The following is a 19,860-nucleotide window of genomic DNA, read 5'->3' as shown; positions in this document are numbered from 1 at the left end:
TCTGTACTGAAGTATTGGCATATTATGCATCGAGTTAATTTGTTTTTCTTTGCTGGGTTAGATGATGATCTGAAATTAAGTACGTGAAAACTGTGCAGTTTAAAATAAAATGGAAGAAAGTGTAATTTTAGATATTATTGGATAATAAAACTTGATTCTCCTTTCTAATTTCTTATTATATGATTTTTAAATTCTTCTAGGCTTTGCATGTATTATGCTTCAGAAATTTTGACTCTGATCCCTGACTATCCATGAGTTCTTTAAACTTCACTTCCTTTCACCTTTTGTCCGGCAGATGCTCAATGGCTCTTTCAATATACACTGTACTAAAGGCCAGGAACTGAGGGAGGAACAAAAAAAATATCAGGGCCCAGAAAGTAAGACATGAAATTTATTGAAAAGAGAGAAACGCAGCTCTGAGACATTTGTGTGCCAACAAATCATGACACTTACAAAGCTTGAGGTGGCCAAGGATATATACATTTATTCATGCCAAAGTTTACTTAGCATATAGAAAAAGTGAAGATGACTAATTGAATCACTTCAGCAGTTTTTTCTCATCTTTATAATCAAAGTAATGCTCTGTACAATGCTTAAATGTTAAGAAATTATTCTGCTTCTGCCTTTCTCCCAATTCTCCCTTTAATTTTAGTCTCCTAAAATTAGCTATTTATCCTCTTTTATTAGTCTCCTTTTTAAAATGCCCAACCACAATATTCATCTTCCTTTGATTTAAATGAATCCTTTTTCCTTCAAATCTTCCTTTAAAACTCACTTTCACTGACAGACTTTCAACTGTGATTGAGAGGAGCTGCTCTACTCTTACCTCTATGTTGCCTTGTCTTTTCACTCATTATCCTAAAAAGACTGTAAGTACCTTGTGCCATGCACCTTGTCAAGCTATTTGTTTTTAAATCACATGCACTTACTAGTATGTAAATAATGTCTAATAATAATAGCAGTAAGTAGAGATGACAAAATGGGTAAAAAAATGGAATGCTTCTCGTCTGATCGTTCACCTATGCAGAAATATTTTAATTAGCATTGTTGTAGCTTTCATAGCCACATTATAACACACTGAAAGCTACTTGATGAGTTTTTAATTTTTTATGCCAATGAATTGCATGGATGACATGTTCATTAATTTTATTTATTTATTTATTTATTTTTGTTAAAATGTGTTTTAATAACAAAATAACTCTAAAGCTTTCAATGAAATCTTAGGGGAATAGGAAAAATACAAAAAGTGTGCTCAATCTTTGGTAACATATTGACATTCCAGACTGAACAGGAAATTATTTTGCTCTTTAATTTATGAAATTTTATTAATAACTTTAAAATAGTAAAAATGTTACTAGGTGATGATAGGTGAACCTTGGAAAGTCCATCTGGGAACAAAATGTTCTGAGTTTATTCACCATGTATAAACATCCTGTTTCAGAACAAATAGCTATAGAATGGCTTATGTGATTTTATTAATGCCTCCTAGTTTAAGACAAGAGTTTAATCTATAAGAATATAGTGGTTTTTTTTTCTGCATTTTTTTTAATAGTTACTAAAGAAAATAAAATGTTAGAAAACAAAAGTACAATATCTTTTTAAAAATTCATATCGCAGAGAGACTAACTGTATTTCTGTGCCCAGTTCTTAGGCTTCTTCTGTGGATACTTTCACACAACCAAAGTACATTTTCTTCAAATAGTCTCATACTTGGTGTCTATGCTGAATTTATGCTTGTTTGCAACTTGATTGCCTCTAAAGTCTCACCAGCAAGGGGAAAAAAAAAGTCAAAACACAAACCAAAAATCTCTGCAGCTTAAATTCCAGAGAATGTTCTGTTATATTCAACTGGATATAATTTTATGTTTATCTATATTATTGTATGCATCTATTTGTGGGTACTCTATGCATAGCAGAGAAAAGCTTGATTCAGTATGGCAGAAACAGGATGATGTTTCATGTATTTAAAATAAAACTTCACTACTAATCACTATTCTGTTCATCAGCTGAAGGAGCTTGTGGAGGGACACTACGTGGGACAAGTGGAACTATTTCAAGTCCTCACTTTCCTTCAGAGTATGAAAATAATGCTGATTGTACCTGGACCATATTGGCTGAACCAGGAGATACCATTGCTTTGGTCTTTACTGACTTCCAGTTAGAGGAAGGATATGACTTCTTAGAGATCAGTGGAACAGAAGCACCATCTATATGGTAAGTCAAGGATCTTGTAATGATCCCAGTTTCTTTTGTTTTCGTTTGTTGGTGAATATTTTGAAAAGATATTTAAGGGGAGCTTTTTATTTGTGAATAATGACCATTTTGTTATGAATTTTCCTTTGGTTCCTTTCATCCACCAGAGCTGAAAACAGTTTAATAATCTGCTTCTGCTTCTTTCCAAATCTTCATTCTTCCTCTTCCTTTTCTCCAGCTTTAAGAATTATATTGGTAAGGTATCTTAGCAGTGAGCATTTACTGATGTTATACATTTGAACTTGGTATGAGAATGTTAACAGATGTTGTATGTTGAACACTAACTTACCATGATATGGTTCTTAGTGAGCAAATTCAGCCTCACAGAAAAACAGGAATACAGAGAGAGCAAATGGATGTCATCTTATTTTTCTAAACGGGCGGTAATTCAGTCCTCATTCAGTACTCATGTATGCATGTTTTTTTATCTTATGTAGACTCACGTTAAAAATGTTGGCTTAGCAATATTAGAGCTTAGCAATATTAGGGTTTAGTAATTATAATACTGAAACTGCTTTCTCTGTACTAAGCTGATAGTTCTTTTTATGGGAATGGATTAAATTGTGGAACAGTGTATTGGGATTTATCTTCAAGCTACATATACAGGCTTTGTATTTTTTTCATCTCTGAGAAGAATGTCTTGTGTTTGACATATGTGCCATTGCTATAAAATGTAGCCTTGAAAAAACAAACAAACAAAAAAAAACCAAACCACACACACACAGACCTGCTACTCACAGATGGCTGATGGATATTATCTTCAGAATGCCCTTTCTGGAGATCTGATGCAATCTCGCTCTTATTTTAACGTCATGACACACTAAGCAATGCAATGTATTTTGTGAAGTTCTACACAGCATCTGATCTGTTAAAAAACTCTATCAAATAAAAAAGTGCAGAAATCATTCCTGTCAAATATATAAAAACTTTGTTTTGGGGATGCTCCTGGATCTCTGTCACAAGATTACTCTCCCACATTTCCACACAACCAAAAGTTGTATAACAGCAGTCACTGAAGTAGTTTTGTATCAGATTAGGTGCTCATATCTGACTGTCTGAAATTCAGTGTGTGGCAACCTACTTGTTTTTCTCTCATGCACAAACACGCACCTTATTCATCAATTGCATTTTTTTTTGGTTTTATTGTCTGTTCTGAGGAGCAGAAATTGAAATGCGTAAAGGAAAGAGCTGTCCGTTCAGTTTTGTGTGACAGGCTCTAATAGATACCTAACAACATATTTGTAACTTCATTGCAAGAAATCAACTGTTACTGAACTTGATAATATAAATGAATGAATAATTTTACATTCTATGATTCTATGATCCTTATGATTTATAGACAATCACATATACATATCCATTCTCCAGAAGATTTTTTATAATGGATGATGTAGAAGAATAATTAGAAAGCAAAGGATGCATATTCTGCATTGATCTAATAAGATATTGATCAGTGCTACTGTTGGAAATCAGAACTATAATAAGAATCTTCTTTCTCCTAGAATTCAGTCTGAACATTTTTGTCTTTTTCCCTGATACTAGCTTTTTGATTGGAAACATTTTTTAGAAGCTAAACATTATTACGAAAAATAAAGGATTTATTATATGTTCCTAGGATCATTACTAAAAGTTTGAAGAAGCTATGAGAAGTTTTATAAGAAATGTTTAAAAGGTTATTGGATAATTTGGAACGAAGCTACACATTCAGCTATATTTAAATCAGAATGGTTACCATAGCGACATTAGAGACATGCTAAATGTAGTGCATGTTGTAATCTATTAAAATCAGCTGTGCTCTGTGCTTTAATGTGAAATTCTTCCATACTTAAAACTAATGGTCTAGAGGTGTTTCATCTTATAATATGACTTTTTTTTCACTGTTCCCTTTTATTGTATCTGGCATCATGTCAACAAATTTCTGCAGTAATTCTGTCTTAGAAGGCACATATTCCGTTAGCATGAATTGGTAATTATGATTGTTCTATTTGCTGGAGAATAAGCCAAATATTTTCCTATTGAAAAGCATAGAAACATGGCATTGCAAAAGTTAGAAAGAGACGGAAAATAAAGAAGAAAAGATCAAATTAGTGATTCTTTAGTGATCTTAGTATGTAGTACAATTACCCTTTGCAGATAGGTTATAGGCAAGGTTATAAGCAGTTCTAGTAGGATTACAGTAAAAAATGGATGGACTTCTAATAAACAATTAAGTGAAGTGGTGGAAATGCTAGAACAAGTAGAATCTACATGCTGAGGAAAAATAATTTGATGTATCTATAAAATATTATATTTATTATATTATATGCCTCACATGTTTCTAAACCTTCTTTAAGATGTTCAGTCAGTTTCCATGTTATACAGCTGATTGTAGGTTTGTATTCCAAAGCACTGAAAAAGAACAATGAGTTTTGTTTTTTGTTTTTTTTTTTTTACTCGTGAAAGATTATTTGAAAATCATGCATGCAATCCATCCTAATGGTATTCGCTTATAAAAGATTCAAGTGACATTACCTCACTATTCATTTTATGTCCATGATACAGTTAGAGTGTCCAAAGTTATTAAAGTTTTTTGTCTAAGTAAAGTGCAGTTATGTAGGTCTGGGTCTTGAATGGATGTTCACATATAGATGAACACATTTTTCTTCCTGCTTTGAATCAATATGACTGTCAACAGGCTTAAAAAGATGAACGTTAGTGTTTGCAAAATGAATGTGAGGCAGGTAGAACAGATTTTTTAATCTGTGGAGGAAGTAAAAGTATTATTAGAATGTAGATGAAAGAAACCTTTTTGAATTTGAATTGCTTGCTTAATTTGCTATTACATAAAGGAGCTTGAGATGTAAAACATGTTTATCTTGAGTTGGTAAGCTCTCGTTTGCAATGCCAAGAAGAGTACTTCTGGGAGCATATCAGAAAAACTGTTTATTGGTATGTCTGGAGTACATCTCAAAGTCCATCAATTGTCTGAATTTTTGAAAAATCTGAAGGGCTCCTCTGTGGTTTATTATTAGAACTAAAATAGAATTCTTATTTACATGATTTCTGTAAATTAAATCTCTCTTTTAAATAGTTTCAAACATGTCTCTTTAGATTCCAGCTAAAGTTATATGCTATTTAAAATTAAATCAAGGTTGGATCTAGAGATAGCATTAAGAAGTACGTAAAATGATGTAAGATCAGAAATATATCACTCGGGGAAAACCTCTCAATGACTCTTCCCAAAGACTGCCCTTCAAGACTGATATACATATGTACATATATATTTAATTTGGACTGAGTATTTTCAGGTGAGGTAAAGCAATTCACATGGTCATAGATAAGTCAGACACAGGCTTTTCCAAGCAAATATGTCTTTGCCATAATTTTTGCAAAATTAGAAACGTATTTCACAAAAAAAATATCTCTGATATTACAATTTGCATGAAAGGTGATTATGATGATAAGAAACATTCTGCAATTACTACTTTTGAACTTGAAATCTTAATATTGAAACTATTTTGTTCTAATTCTTTCTCCTTTACCTTACTAATATTGTCTGACTGCTTCCATTTAGACCCAAAAAATTACTATGCTTTTTTTTCCCCCCCAATTTTTGCTAATAGAAGAGAATGAATTACACTTCATACATTATTTTAGTCCAAATTATTTTTCTAATACTATTTAAAAATACCTTTAGGATTATTCTGACTTCCTTATAAATCATTTCAAATCCTAGTGAAAGGCCATAAAAATGGTTGTGAATGTGAGAGCGATTTGGAAGCAACAGTATTGAATTGCTATATACTTGGCATATGGTTTGACATAAGTAGCTGGAGTCATCTGAAACCCTCTTCTTGTTTCTGTGTAATGAATTAACTCTTGTAACTACTGGGTCATAATAGTAATTTGTGTTTCTTAAATACATACACCAGTACGAGCTCTTAGATACAGTTCAAATCAGTAGCATTCCAATCTATGTATTTCCTGGCTTGTTTATAGAGATCTGTCTTAATCTTTCCATCTGTATTGTGAGAAGTCCACAACAAAGTAATGCATGAAAATATCGAGTGGAGTAAATCACCTTTTTAATAGATACCCATGGAAGCAGATCCATAGGTATGAACTGAATAGTTATCTCAGAATTATATGATTATACAGCTGAAGAGCACCATCTATTGGTTTACTGTGAAAAAGTTGCTTGTGGATGCACTTCCAATAAAGTTGTTGTTATACACCAGACAATGGTTCTGGATGCACCCTTGAAAATATAGGTCTCTATTTATTTTCTTTTCCTTTTCCAACAAACAAGAAAGGATGTTCCATGACCATGGAACAAGAGGAAGGCAATCAGATTCCAACTTTTTTGCTTTAGAATACTGTTAGATTACTTTATTTGAATCAATTTATTTATTTTAGCCTCTTTGAAGAGCTGCTGCCAGACATCCCTGTTTGTCACCAATGAAACTCTACTGAAACTGCAAAGCCATTTGTTTATATCAGAGATGCTAGTAAACAGTTATCTTGTTACCTGCTAGTTTTAGGAAGCTCTTACCTTTCTCTAGGTTTTAACCCAATTTTCTTTTACCTGTTTTGGTCAGGAAAATTGGTCCTGTAAATATAGTCTTCTGTACTTGATAATCTGTCCATCTGATCTGCAATGAACATTTCATTCTCATATAAAAGAAAAAGAAGTTGCATACTTACCCTTGAATTCTACAATTCTATTAACTTCCACATTGCAAAGTTCCCAGTTGTTCTCTCTCTCTCTCTCTCTATATATATTTTTTAGTCTACCACATCTGAAAATCAGCAGTAATGCTGTTTAGTACTTGAATACTCTGTTTAAAAAGTATATAGGAATACTAAATACTTTTTTAACTGTCTTAACATAGAAGATAATACTGTTCCAAAAAGCCAAGATACATTGGAAGGACAAAGATACTTTTAGGATGAGCAAGAAAGGTAGTATATGTATTTGTATGAAGAACCTTACGAGACTAAAAAATGCAGTGAGCACGATGGAATATGAAACATTTGCAATTAATAATGTTTCCTTCTCCGATTTGAATTAAAGTTATGTTCGTGAAACATGATAGTATATTTATACTAACTGATTTCTTCCATACATCATTTGTTCCGGATCCTGTACCAGCACATAATATTCATTAGGCATATTGCATGTATTACTGACATTAAATGACAGAATCCCCAAAGTAATATGGCAAGTTCCATGTCTCTTTTAAAGACTCCCTTCCCTTTCCCTCCTTCCAAAATTTTCTGATTCTACATCCTCCTTCAGCATTTGTTGCCATGATCAAACTTCTAAGCTTGAAATCTGGTAAAATTTATCCCAAATAAGCACTGACACATTCTAGTCAATCTCCTATTCCTGTTGTTTTTTAGTAGATTAAGGTTTTAAAATCATACTCTGCCTCCTTAAAAACAAAACAAACAAACAAACAAAAAAACAAAAGCAGGGGGGAAAAAAGAAAAAAAAAGAAAGGAGAATAAAGACAAAAAAGAAAAAAAAAAGAAAAGAAGAAACTCAGCCATGTGATATTGTCATAGTCAAAATGATGTATAAACAGTTTGCAAATATTGTGCTGAACTTTACTGCCTCTGCAGATCTGTAGTCTTGGAGTGAATGTCTCATTGGTCTCAGAATTGTTAAACAGTCTTTGAAAGGATTATCCCACTAACAGATTAGGGGATTTGGAAGGAAAGTAACTACAGCGTTTTGCATAGAAGGCATTTATGGCACCTTTGCCACTAAACAGGGAAACCAGACAACTGATATCCTCTAGTTCTTAAAATATTGCTTTCCAGAATCTTTTAAGATTCCCTGAGGGGGAAATAACATGTTTTAACTCAGTATCTATATCCAGTTCTTTGGCATACCAGTCGCTATATCCAAACATATGCAGATAAACAGTTTCTTCACTCCTACGATTTTCCCATAATAATTATTAATAAGCTCATCTCATCAGTGATGTATCTTGTACTTTGCTATATTTACCAAAATCATCATGTTCCAAAATGGATTTTCTGCAGGCATTCAAATGCTTGCTTGAAAGAATGAATTATCCACAGTTCTGAGTATATTGCTAGCAGACTTGGGAAAATACAGTGAACACTGCTCTTTGTCTTTGGAGTCCGTCTTTGGAGTCTGAGCCTGACAGAGTTCAAGAAGTGTCTGGACAACACTCTCAGACATATGGTCTGATTTTTGGGTGGTCTTGCGTGGAGCCAGGAGTTGGACTCGATGATCCTTGTGGGTCCCTTCCATTATTCTATGATTATATGAAACTAAAACACAATGTAGATGAGAGGTAGTGAACTGTGTCTCCCTTTAGCATTTCCATAGGAGGAAAGATGAAAAATGGAATATAAAAAATACTATGGCAAATAAAGCAAAGCTGCAAATAAATTCTTATTTTAAGACAAATTGTTTTTTATTTACTTTTCCCCATTCTAGATGTTGTCTTCCTTTCCCTTTCAGCATCTTGAAGGTATTTTTATTTATTTACTGACTTTAAATTGTTTCAGATACAATAAAAAGTGTGTGGATTTTTTTTTGTTGTTGTTTGTTTGTTTTATTGTGATTATTATAGTGTGTATTAAATACTATAGGGTAATTTATATGAGGACATGAGCTTTGCTGGTCACAGTGAGGCAGATTCAGATTCTAATTGAATAATGAAGACAAAGCCAAAGAGTATCAAGAGTAACCACTCAAAAATAAGCTGAAATATAAGATCTGAATTTGTACATGATCTCTGAATTCCTGGCACTGCACTGGAAAAGGTGGAAGTAGTCAGGGCTTTGAGTGGGGTAGCTGGGAGACAAAAGTGAATCTAACATGAGAAGAGTTTTGTTTGGGTAGATTGGGGGATAGCTTGACAGATTTTAAAGAGCTGGTAAAGTTTTGGAAACAGCTTCAGGATGGGGTGAGGGGTGTCTGGGAAATCTGAACTTCAGAGTAGCAGTGATGAGAATTTGGGGCAGTAGGTCAGATGAACCTTTGCAGGGTGCCATCCCAAATGTGCCTGGGAGGTGCACTCAGGTCAGAGCTACCACCTGCACAGAGTGAGCAAAAACATCCTAAGCACACAGGAAAACCACCATCACTAATCACCACATTGATACAGCAGGCATATCCTCTTTCCTTTCCTCTTCCCCCAAAACAGGAATTTCTTGGTACATTTTCCTCTGCTGTGCAGGACAGCAGTGAAGCCTGGCCTGCCCTCTTCTTTCCTGTTAAATAGTTGGTAGCCTTATCAGCATCCTGTGATTTTTTCACCAGATACTTGTCCATGTAATGATGGCAAGTGATGAAATATGTATGTAGTTCTTTTGAGCTTTAGGTAGAAATGTAACAAAACACTATAACATTCATTTTGGAACACATCTTTACTTTGCATTGTGTTTTGATCTTGTGTTCAGAGATAGATGTGATGGAAATAATCTGATTTAAAAAAGGGTAGCGCTCTGATGCAAAGGCAATTTTTTAAGGCCCTGTTAATAAAGCTGCTTAGATTATGGTAATGTATCATTTAGAGATCTTGAAAAAGTTATGACGTTTGTGTTTAAATAAAGCATATCTGAAATGCATTGCTTTATCTTTTGTAATATCTTCATCCTAAATATTATACATATGTATATTAATAACTGTGTAGATAAAAGTATCGGCAGCTTTTGTAGAGATTCTTAGCCTAAAACAGAGGGTGGTGAATTAACTTGATGTTAGTATTAGTGACTGTAAACTAATATCTCTTGCCTGTGTTATCTGTACAGACACAGAGACTGCTTAGCTGTTAACACCAGCATGTGAACGGTGTATGAAGTGAGAAGTACAGAAGCAATAAATTGATGCTTAATTCACAACACTATTGCTTTCTTTGCACCTATTAATTTACAGCCTACTGTGCTGAAGAGGTATAAAGGCTTAATTCATAGCACATCACAGACTGACAGGAATATGAGCGAGAGAACTCACTTAAGGAAACACTATGACCTACAGTATAATTTTCCACCACATTTAAGATAACATAAAAAGCACTAGATTTTTAAAATTAAGTATGTGAACAAGGTTTAAATACATTAACAGAAAGCTTGGATTGCTTACCAACAAAATACCACTAGCATTACTATCTTTCTAAACAAGCTGTCTAACCCTGGAGACTCAACATGCACCTAAAATTTCCTTCTACTGCATCTATTGTATTGTTCTAAAATATGCATATGGGTAGCCTAGTTTTCTTGCAAAATTCTTGACAGTAAAATCAGGAAAATACATTCTAATGATGAAACAGCTTATGTCAGTATATTCAGGCAATGTTAGAAGCTTTTCTTAGAGATATGTATGGATCATTTTGTTTCTTCCTTTTAGGCAGTACCTACATGGTACAGTCAGCTTCAAGTGTAGCATCTTAGTAAGACAAAATCCACAGATATTTTGACTTCTTGAAATCGAGATTTTCCTTTTTTTTTTTTTTTCCCCCCGTTTTTGCCATATAGCCCTACCAGGGATTCTAGATCTATTTACAATTACATTGATTATGAAAAATATGTATACTCCATTATGTTTCCCTATAAAATATTCTGGAACTGAAGCTGGGGCTGGCTAACTTATACCATATAACTGGAGTTGATTAATTTATATCAGGGAGGGTTAGGCTGGGCGTTAGGAAAATGTTCTTCACTGAGAAGGTGGTCAGGCACTGGGACAGGCTCCCCCAGGGCACTGAGCCTGCCAGAGTTCAAGAAACGTTTGGACAACGTTCTCAGAAACATGGTCTGATTTTTGGGTGGTCCTGTGTGGAGCCAGGAGTTGGACTCTATGATCTTTGTGGGCCCGTTCCAGCTCAGGATGTTCTATGGTCTGTACACATCTATGTTAGCATGTCAGAAAGAAATAGGTTAAAAATTTACAGAAGAGTAAGAGGCTAAAAATTTACAGAAAATGTATTGTGAATATTACATCTGGCTGGAAAACAGAAAGGCTTTTTACCCTGGAAAGCCTGAGCCAAATTCTAATTTTGTTCCTGGTACCTAGTTTAGGTATAATAACAGAAAAAAAAAAAAAAAAAAAAGGAAAAAAAAGAAACCCTACACCAAAATCAACATATTGAAATACTGAAAAAGTGTTCAGTTTGTGGACAATCTGCACACACACCACCTCTTCATTGCATTACTACCATACATATTCCACAATTCTTCAAAGCTACAATAGCATGTAGTAGTGGCCTCTCTTCCCATTAGTGAGGATGAAGGACGGTCTCTTACCAGACTTGTCTTTTGTAATGTATGGTGTCTTTCTATGTTAGAATTGTAATACCAGCTATTATAGTTTTCTTAAAGATAAACTTGTTGGGTTTTTTTGTTTGTTTGTTTTGTTTTCTTTTGTCTTAATACATATTGTGTTATATTTTATTTTTAAAAATGTTTTCAAATATTTGAATATATGAAAAACTGGTTGGTAGAGGTTTGCATACTTGAATGCACTCTTACTTTCCAGCAAGTTTAACAGCAAATAAAATGACCTAAGCAATTAACTTTTTTTTTTTTTTAACAAGGGTGGAATTTTAGAATATAAAAAATAATGTATGTCTGCTTTTTTTTCTTTTTGCCCTGAACATTTTGAAAGCTTCTACTAAAGTATAGAGCATAACAACATAACATTTATTAGTATGTTTTTTGTTTAGCTTTGTTTTGTTTTCCCAACAAGATGCACATACTCACTCAGAAACTCTATCTGAATCTGCATTGCTAACTTGTCTGGCTAGCTAACCATTATTTCCATGGTTGTTCTACTAAGATCAGTGCTGTAGTCCACATTGGCCAGAATAAACTCATCAATGAACTGTTCTTACAGTAATGTTAATAAATCCCTTGGCCCCAGGTATCTCTCTTTACATAGCACACAGAATGCATTGGTTACTTTTTGGACTCTAAAATGTTAAATTGAATTTAAATAACATGTTTATTGATGGTCACTTTTTATAATTTCTGCACAGTAAGCTAGTGTTTGGACTTTATGTGTTGTTTTTTTTTTTTTACAGAGGTCTGTGCTTACAGGATAGTGTATTGCTTTATATCTCAGTTGTTTTAAAGAAATAGTTACAGCACAGAGAGTTTAGGTATCACGTATATCATTGATATATGTCATTGATATATAGACTAATATATTATTTATGTTTTTCTCGTTTCCTAAGTATGCAAGGGAAAGGACAATCAGAAGTAAGAGGAATTTGTTTGGAGAAAGGAAAATGCAAGGATTTTGCTAGTCAGAAAGTTTAGACAAGCTTGCTAATGACAAAGAGTAAAAAGTATGAATACCAAATATAAAACATCTAAAATAAAAATTTTAAATGCAAATAAAATATTAGTTTTTCATATATTGGATGACTTGAAGTCAAGTGTATAAACTAATTATTCAGTGTGCTAATATTTGCATTTTTTAGTATACTAGGCAAAAGGGGCAGAAAAGAAATGCAAGTTTTCCAGGCCAGAAATGCAGAAATTGAGAATTTTTTTTTAGGATAATTGTTTGTTCGCTTCTTTGTTTGTTTGTTTTCTTTATAATGATGTGACCTGAGTATTAAAATCTATTGATTAGAAAAAAGATACAATAAAATATAATGTGAGCATCTGACTAATACAATAGAATTTTGTATTTTAAATTTGTACAAAATCCCATGTAGAGACAAGTGATCACCTACATTTGGAAGAGACCACACATATGGTTTTGGTTTATGTACAGAGCTTTTGGAAATTATATATAAGGTACTGAAAAAAAGCATGATACCAGGTACCCTTATATATCAAAACAAAGTGCACACTTTTCTCAAAATGGTTCATTATTGCACACCTATTTTGAAATCAGAATAGTAGGACCAATTTAACAAAAATATGTATGTATATACCATGCATATCAATGTGCGCTTGCAGCCCAAAAAGCCAAACATATCCTATGAGCTGCATCAAAACTGTGGCCAGCAGCTCAAGGGAGGTGATTCTACCCTTCTGCTCTGCTCTCATGAGACCCCACCAGGAGTGCTGCGTTCAGCTCTGGGGCACCCAGCTCAAGAAGAACATAGAAGTACTGGAATGAGTCCAGAGGAGGCCATGAGGATGATCAAGGGGCTGGAGCACCTCTCCTATGAAGACAGGCTGAGGGAGCTGGGGTTGTTCAGCTGGAGAAGAGAAGGCACCGGGGAGACCTTATAGTGGCCTTCCAGTACCTAAAGGGTACAGGAAAGCTAGGGAGGGACTCCATGTCAGGGAGGGTAGTGAGAGGACAAGGGGGAATGGCTTGAGAGAGGGGAGATTTAGGTTAGATACTAGGAAGAAATTCTTTACCGTGAGGGTGGTGAGGCACTGGCACAGGTTGCCCAGAGAAGCTGTGGATGCCCCATCCCTGGAGGTGTTCAGGGCCAGGCTGGATGGGGCTTTGAACAACCTGGTCTGGTGGGAGGTGTCCCTGCCCATGGCAGGGGGCTTGGAACTAGATGATCTTTAAGGTCTCTTCCAACCCAAGCCATTCTATGATTCTTTGATTCTATGATGGATTTCAGTAACTTCAACTGACATGTATAAACCTCAGTTTAACCTGTGTAGTTACATTGTCACAGTAATTTACGGTTGTCTCTTTTAGCAGACTGACAGGAAGGCATTTTGGTTTACAAAATTCTCTCAAGCAAGTAGACTATATTATAGCAGAGCATATATGCAGATTTGTTGGAGTGTTATTTGTCATCTTTCTGTGTACATAAAAATATTATTGATATTACAAAACCGAACATTCTAAAATCAAGAATGGCATCTTTAGTTTGACCCACTTGTACATAAAGTTTGACATGGGTTTTTAATTATGCCATCAAATGCTCCTATTTCTCACCATGTTCAGAGACTGAATTACTGTCATGTATTTAAAGAGACTCCAGTCAGTAGGACCATTGCTTCATATGTTGAAATGGGAGGTTGAGTGCCTTATCCATGATATTAAAGGAAAAGAGAATAACGTTTCATGATAAAAACAGAATACCACTTTAAAAGCTAGGTCGTACATACACTTTTTCCACAGTGTTGTTTCTGTTAACAAATCTCTTCATACAAAAATTCTGCAAGTTTTTGCTAATATTGTTGCAGTTATTTCTGGTACAGCTAGATTCAGCTCCTTTAGTTCTTTCAACTGCAACTAGAGCCAAGGAGAGCTTGAAGAGAGCAAACAGAATACCTGGTGGTCAAGGCTGATTTTTTTTTTTCTCTTGGGACTGAGTATTGTATCAAATTAACATTAGATTAGTAGTCTTTCTAATACTAGTTTATCTTTCTTGTATTGTAAGAAAAAATAGTAGTTGTAGAAGTAATAATGGTATTAGTAGCAGTAAAACAGTAAATCTTCTAACATTATGCAAACATAAAAGATGGTTAGAGGTTCAGACGTATTGTAAGGGAGCACATTTAAAGATAGATAAATATTTTACTTTTTCTTCATTATTTATGGACATTTTTAAAATTTAGTTTCATTCTTTTTTAACCTGATGAATTCATCTTTTCTTTTAATGAAAGATAATTTGAATAATGCTACTTAAACCCCCACTATTTGCAGCTTGAATATTTTCCTAGCAGTTGTACCTCAGGAATCCCTCAAGAGTTTTTCTCCTATAAACTGCATAATATTAGCAATTTTCACAGCAGATTGAAGGCTGCCTCTCAGTTTCAGAGACTGAAAACAATACTTGTCTAGAACTTTATCATGGATCTAGCATTTTAGGCCAGAAATAAAATAAAATAAAGTAATAAAAAAAGCCTTACTTTATCTACCTTGAGAAAACTGTCATTTTTGGTAGAACGTAGTGTGCAACTTTTGTAAATTAAAAAGTAAAGTAAATAACTTTTCTATGGAAGTTTCCTATGGAAGCTTCTAAAGACTTTATTTATTTTATTTTAGTTTAGTTTAGTTTAGTTTAGTTTAGTTTATCTTATTTTAGAAAAATCATAGAATCATTAAGGGTGGAAAAGACCTCCAAGATCATCTGGTCCAACCATCACCCTACCACCAATATTACCCACTAAACCATGTCCCTAAGCACCAGGTCCAACTTTTTCTTAAACACCCCCAGGGATGGTGACTCAACCACCTCCCTGGCCAACCCTTTCCATTATCTGACTGCTCTTTCTGAAAAGAAATGTCTCCTAATTTCCAACCTAAACCTCCACTGGTGCAACTTGAGGCCATTCCCTCTAGTCCTATCACTAGTTATCTGCAAGAAGAGGCCAACCCCCAGCTCCCCACAACTTCCTTTCAGGTAGTTGTACAGAGAAAAAAATAAAATGTGAAAGCATTAAAATCACCATTATTTTCTTTTTCTGAGGTCCAAACTGTAGTTTAGTGTATGTGGCAAGCCTATACTTTAGAAGTATTTAAAGGATGATAAAATGTCCTTTTGATATTATTTCTTAAGGTGTTTGGACAAGTGCTACCTACTGACATTATTCCCAGTATTCCTATTCATTGCTCTTTTGTTCAACCATGATGGGTACTGAAAAAGGTCTTATAAAAATATGCTGGAAGAAAAATGGAAGGAAGAGTATAGAATTTCTTCTGTAGTTCCCATGCAGCCTATGTATGAAGTGGATAGAAGAGACTTCAAAATAAAGACTCTATGCCTATATATAAAACATTCACAGGCAGTGAATTTTGTTCCAATTCAATTATGTATTTCTGTCATATGAATTAGCTTAATGGTAAACTGACAAATTGAAAACCGAGGCCAAGAATTCAATTGGTGTGAAAACTTTTTATGCTTATAACCTCAGAAGTGATAGCAGAGGAGGATGATACGTTCATTTAAATCCCTATGATATGATTCGTAGTACAGTATTATAATGAACAGTTGTTAAGTGTATAACAGAGCTGTATGTAAAACAGCACTAGACCAAAACTAGAACACAAATCAGATGGCGTTCACAAGTTTCAAAGGATCTTTGAAAACTAGATAGGTTGTTAAAAAACAATGACAAAAATGATTCAAGAGTGAATGTTTATCTCATCAGAAAGCAGTTTCAGCATTAAAGGTCCATGTGGAGAAAATACTGGATCATACTTATCTAAACTAACAAAGGAAGGTATAAGAAAGACTAAGAACCAGAATCTGTACTGGCTGGATTGCAAGAAGGAATGGATTTATTAAGTTTTTAATCATATTTTGAATTGGTGTTGAATTCTGTCTCCTCATTTCTTAAAATTGACATTGGATGTCTTTGGTTTGTGCTTTGATCAGGTGTAAATTATTATGTACAGCCAAAGGGTGACAACAGGATTTCCAGTTTTAAGATATAGAACCTAGATTTAAAGACTGAATATATGGGAAGACTTTATTCTACCAGTTCTTTTTCTATCTTCCTTGTTGTAAAAAGAAACTTAAAAGCAGTGAATCTTGTATTTAGCACTGCAAGTGTTGGATTCCATAACTTAGCAGTATTTACTAGGAGAGTTTCTCAAGTTGAGGTTTTCAGCTCTTGTGCAGAGGGCAACTATCAAGAGAAATCTTGGTTTCTTGGAAACTGATGTACAGGTTTTCACAATAAATATTTAGAATGAACACACTGCCTGTGGGTAGCAATATAGTAATAGAAAACATGGGTAATGTGTTTACTTCAGCTGCTATATTTGAAAGCAATCCTGTGCACTCCCATTGGGTTAGATGAAGATCTTAAAAATGTTAATTTCTCAGTGTACAGAAAGTAGCAGTAAACCTCTGCAAATCTACATAGATTTGAGAGCTGAATTAATAAGTTTTATGTATATTTGAGATTTATCAACATTTTTTTAATGGTACTGTCAGTTTTTAAGACACACCAAAATGACTTGGAGTAAAAAAATAAGTTGTGATCTTCTATATTGGGAGATTCTAAAGTCACTGTCAGATTTTAGACACTAATCACCAATTTTGTAACAAAAGATTATGTGTCCTTTTGGAAATAATAAAGATTTAAATGTATTTTTCAGAAGACTGAAAAGAAAGATTTTTATATATATATATCAAATTGTCTTGAAGATTTTGCAGTTTTTGATTATTTCGGAAACTTTTACTTTTCAGAAATTAGAACACCTTTCTGTTTATTCAAAGTATATAGCATAGTAATATTATTCCATTATAAAGTCTTTATGCGGCTGGGTTGCACTTTTTTCTTGGGCTTTTCTTATTAAGAACCTGATATATGAAACATAGCAACTGTTGGTAGAAACATGGACAAGTTATCTCTTGTCATTATTCTAGAATTATTACTGTTTCTAATAACAAACCAAACTACATGATGTCTGTGTGAGTTTCTGATGCAGAAATAATGACCATTTTTTTAAGATTTCATGATCTAACAAATTCAGGCAACAGATATGAAATTCAAAATTAGAAACAATACATTTTCATTTTAATAATCAACTGTGACCTTTGTAAAATAAACCATAAAACTTCTCTGTCTGAGCATATTTTCGCCCAGAAAAGTCAAACCTGTCCTTGATTTATAGTTCTTCAGTCCTTCAGAATCTTTTGTGATGTGTTCCAATGGTTCATTATCCTTATTTTTAAAATCAAACAGCTCATTTCTAATCTTGCATACAGGTAGTTTCACATATCAGCCGTAACATGTTTTTCTGTCTTTCTCTACAAGACTCTGTCTTTCTCTACAAGAGCTGTTATCAAACTTCAGTTCCTGGTAAGTATTTATAAACTGCTACCAAATAATCTCACAACTGTCTCTTTGGTAGTATAAATAGATAATTTTTGAGTCCTTCACAAAACAACTCTTGAATTTTCTTCAGACCCTCTGCAAATTACAATATATTCTTCAATCACAAACTATACTTGTGAAATTGAAAAGAACAGTACAGTAGCAGACATTTGCTTGTTATTTTTTTTTCCACTGGAACACAAGGTCATGTTAAGCAGATTATCCATTTGTCTACGTGTCAACAGTTGGAGTGATTTTCATTTGTTTGCTTGTTTTGTGGTGTAGACATGTCCTGGAAGATAGCTCAAAAATTTTGCTTAGATGAAAACTGATTGATCTAAAATAGAGAAGTAGCATGGATATAATATGATGTGAGTTGGTGTTTTCTATGGGTTTAGCAAGTTGCAGCTGGCTAATCTTCCCTCCTGCCATCCCAGGTCTATGAGTGCCACATCATCTCTCATGATCAGGCATTATTAGGAATTTTAACAAAAATAGTAGAGGAGCTCTATGCAATGAATACTGTGAAAACTGCTCTCCTCTGAGACAGGTGGCTGAGCCCTCTAGTAACAGAGCCCAAGGACATCCCTGCATTGGGATACACTTCTGTAGACCACCCTTTTTGAAAGGTACCTTTGAGAGCACATGCCTCTTTTTCCCTTTCTGGGATGTATTTTTAAGATTTTGTTCTGGGATTTTTTATTTATTTTTTATTTTTTTCCTGGGAATTTTGTTCTGTTTTGTTCCCTGCACCTTAATATTTACCATCTTAAAGCAAGACTAGCAGTCCTTCAGAGCATTACCAGGCCTGTAAAAGAGTAAGAAATGAAGGAAAATAAATCAAGAGCAGAGCCTTGCAGAACCTCACAGAAAATGAAAGAAAAAGACTTTTCCAGACCATGAGTAAGTAGCAAATAGAGAGGTAGGAAAGTACACAATGGCATGTTTTCCTGACCTCAATGTTAAACAGAAGCATTCTGTCCTCAGAGAGCTCTCCCTTAGGCACTAGAGATCTGATGGAGATTTGACTAATTTTGTGGCTGGGAGGCTGTCAGGCCCTGTGTATAGCAAGGAGTTGTCTCTTCACTGTGGTAACTTGCTGCAGAGATACTTATATTCAAAGCATTTAGGTTTCATGCAGACATCCAGTTCTATATAGGCAGGTATTGCCCATTTGCAAAAGCTATGTGTGTTCCTTTATGTTGAACTGAAAAGTGCCAGTATATCTGTTTGTGTTCCTATGCTGCTTAGTTTAAGAATATTTAACCTGAAAAAAAAACAAAAAAACAATCATATAAAATATATAGTACTGTGTGTATGGATATACTGGATTTTGTTACCTGCAGCTGGAAAATTATTTTGAAATTTTTAATTGCTAGTTTTGGTGCGTAACATGGTGAAACAAAATACAAAGGAATACATGGTCAACATAGATTTACCTAGTTTATATTGTAAAGAAAAATAAACTCTGAAAATATGCTGTGACTACTAATATTTTTTAGCAATAATATAGTTCATCTGTTTTCTTTTATATAATCTCTAATCTGAAGTAGCTTCATATAAAGAATGAAGCCAATGATTTTACCAGTTGGAGGACTTTGCTTCAGTGAGGGTTGTAGGAGGTACTAAGCCTGATTTATTGGACAAGCTGTACAAGGTCCAAAAACTTCAGGGAGTGTGTAGAAAGTAAATTTTGAAAAATAGGGTATGAAAAATTAATGAACAAATAATAACTTTTATTCCCAGCATGTTACTAGAAATAGAATACATCTGTCCCACCCAGCAGCTGCATCACATAGAAGCTCTTGAGAGTGCTTGTGGGGGTGAGGAGAATGTAAATCACAATTTGAACAGTAAAAAAATAGGCAGTCAGAAATACACTCAGTAAAT

General features: G+C 34.1%; 1 protein-coding gene across 1 annotated transcript in view; it reads left to right on the top strand.

The window, feature by feature from the left end:
- CSMD1 (CUB and Sushi multiple domains 1) overlaps positions 1-19,860 on the top strand; it is a 1,150,797-nt gene that overhangs the window by 585,950 nt on the left and 544,987 nt on the right. Inside the window, exon 5 of the mRNA XM_035542943.1 lies at positions 2,007-2,214. Within this exon, the coding sequence (XP_035398836.1) occupies positions 2,007-2,214 (208 nt within the window). The remainder of the gene's footprint in view (positions 1-2,006; positions 2,215-19,860) is intronic.

The sequence above is a fragment of the Cygnus atratus genome, chromosome 3, assembly GCF_013377495.2.
Source record: "Cygnus atratus isolate AKBS03 ecotype Queensland, Australia chromosome 3, CAtr_DNAZoo_HiC_assembly, whole genome shotgun sequence".
Lineage (NCBI taxonomy): Eukaryota > Metazoa > Chordata > Aves > Anseriformes > Anatidae > Cygnus > Cygnus atratus.
This window is presented reverse-complemented; position numbering and strand designations above follow the sequence as displayed.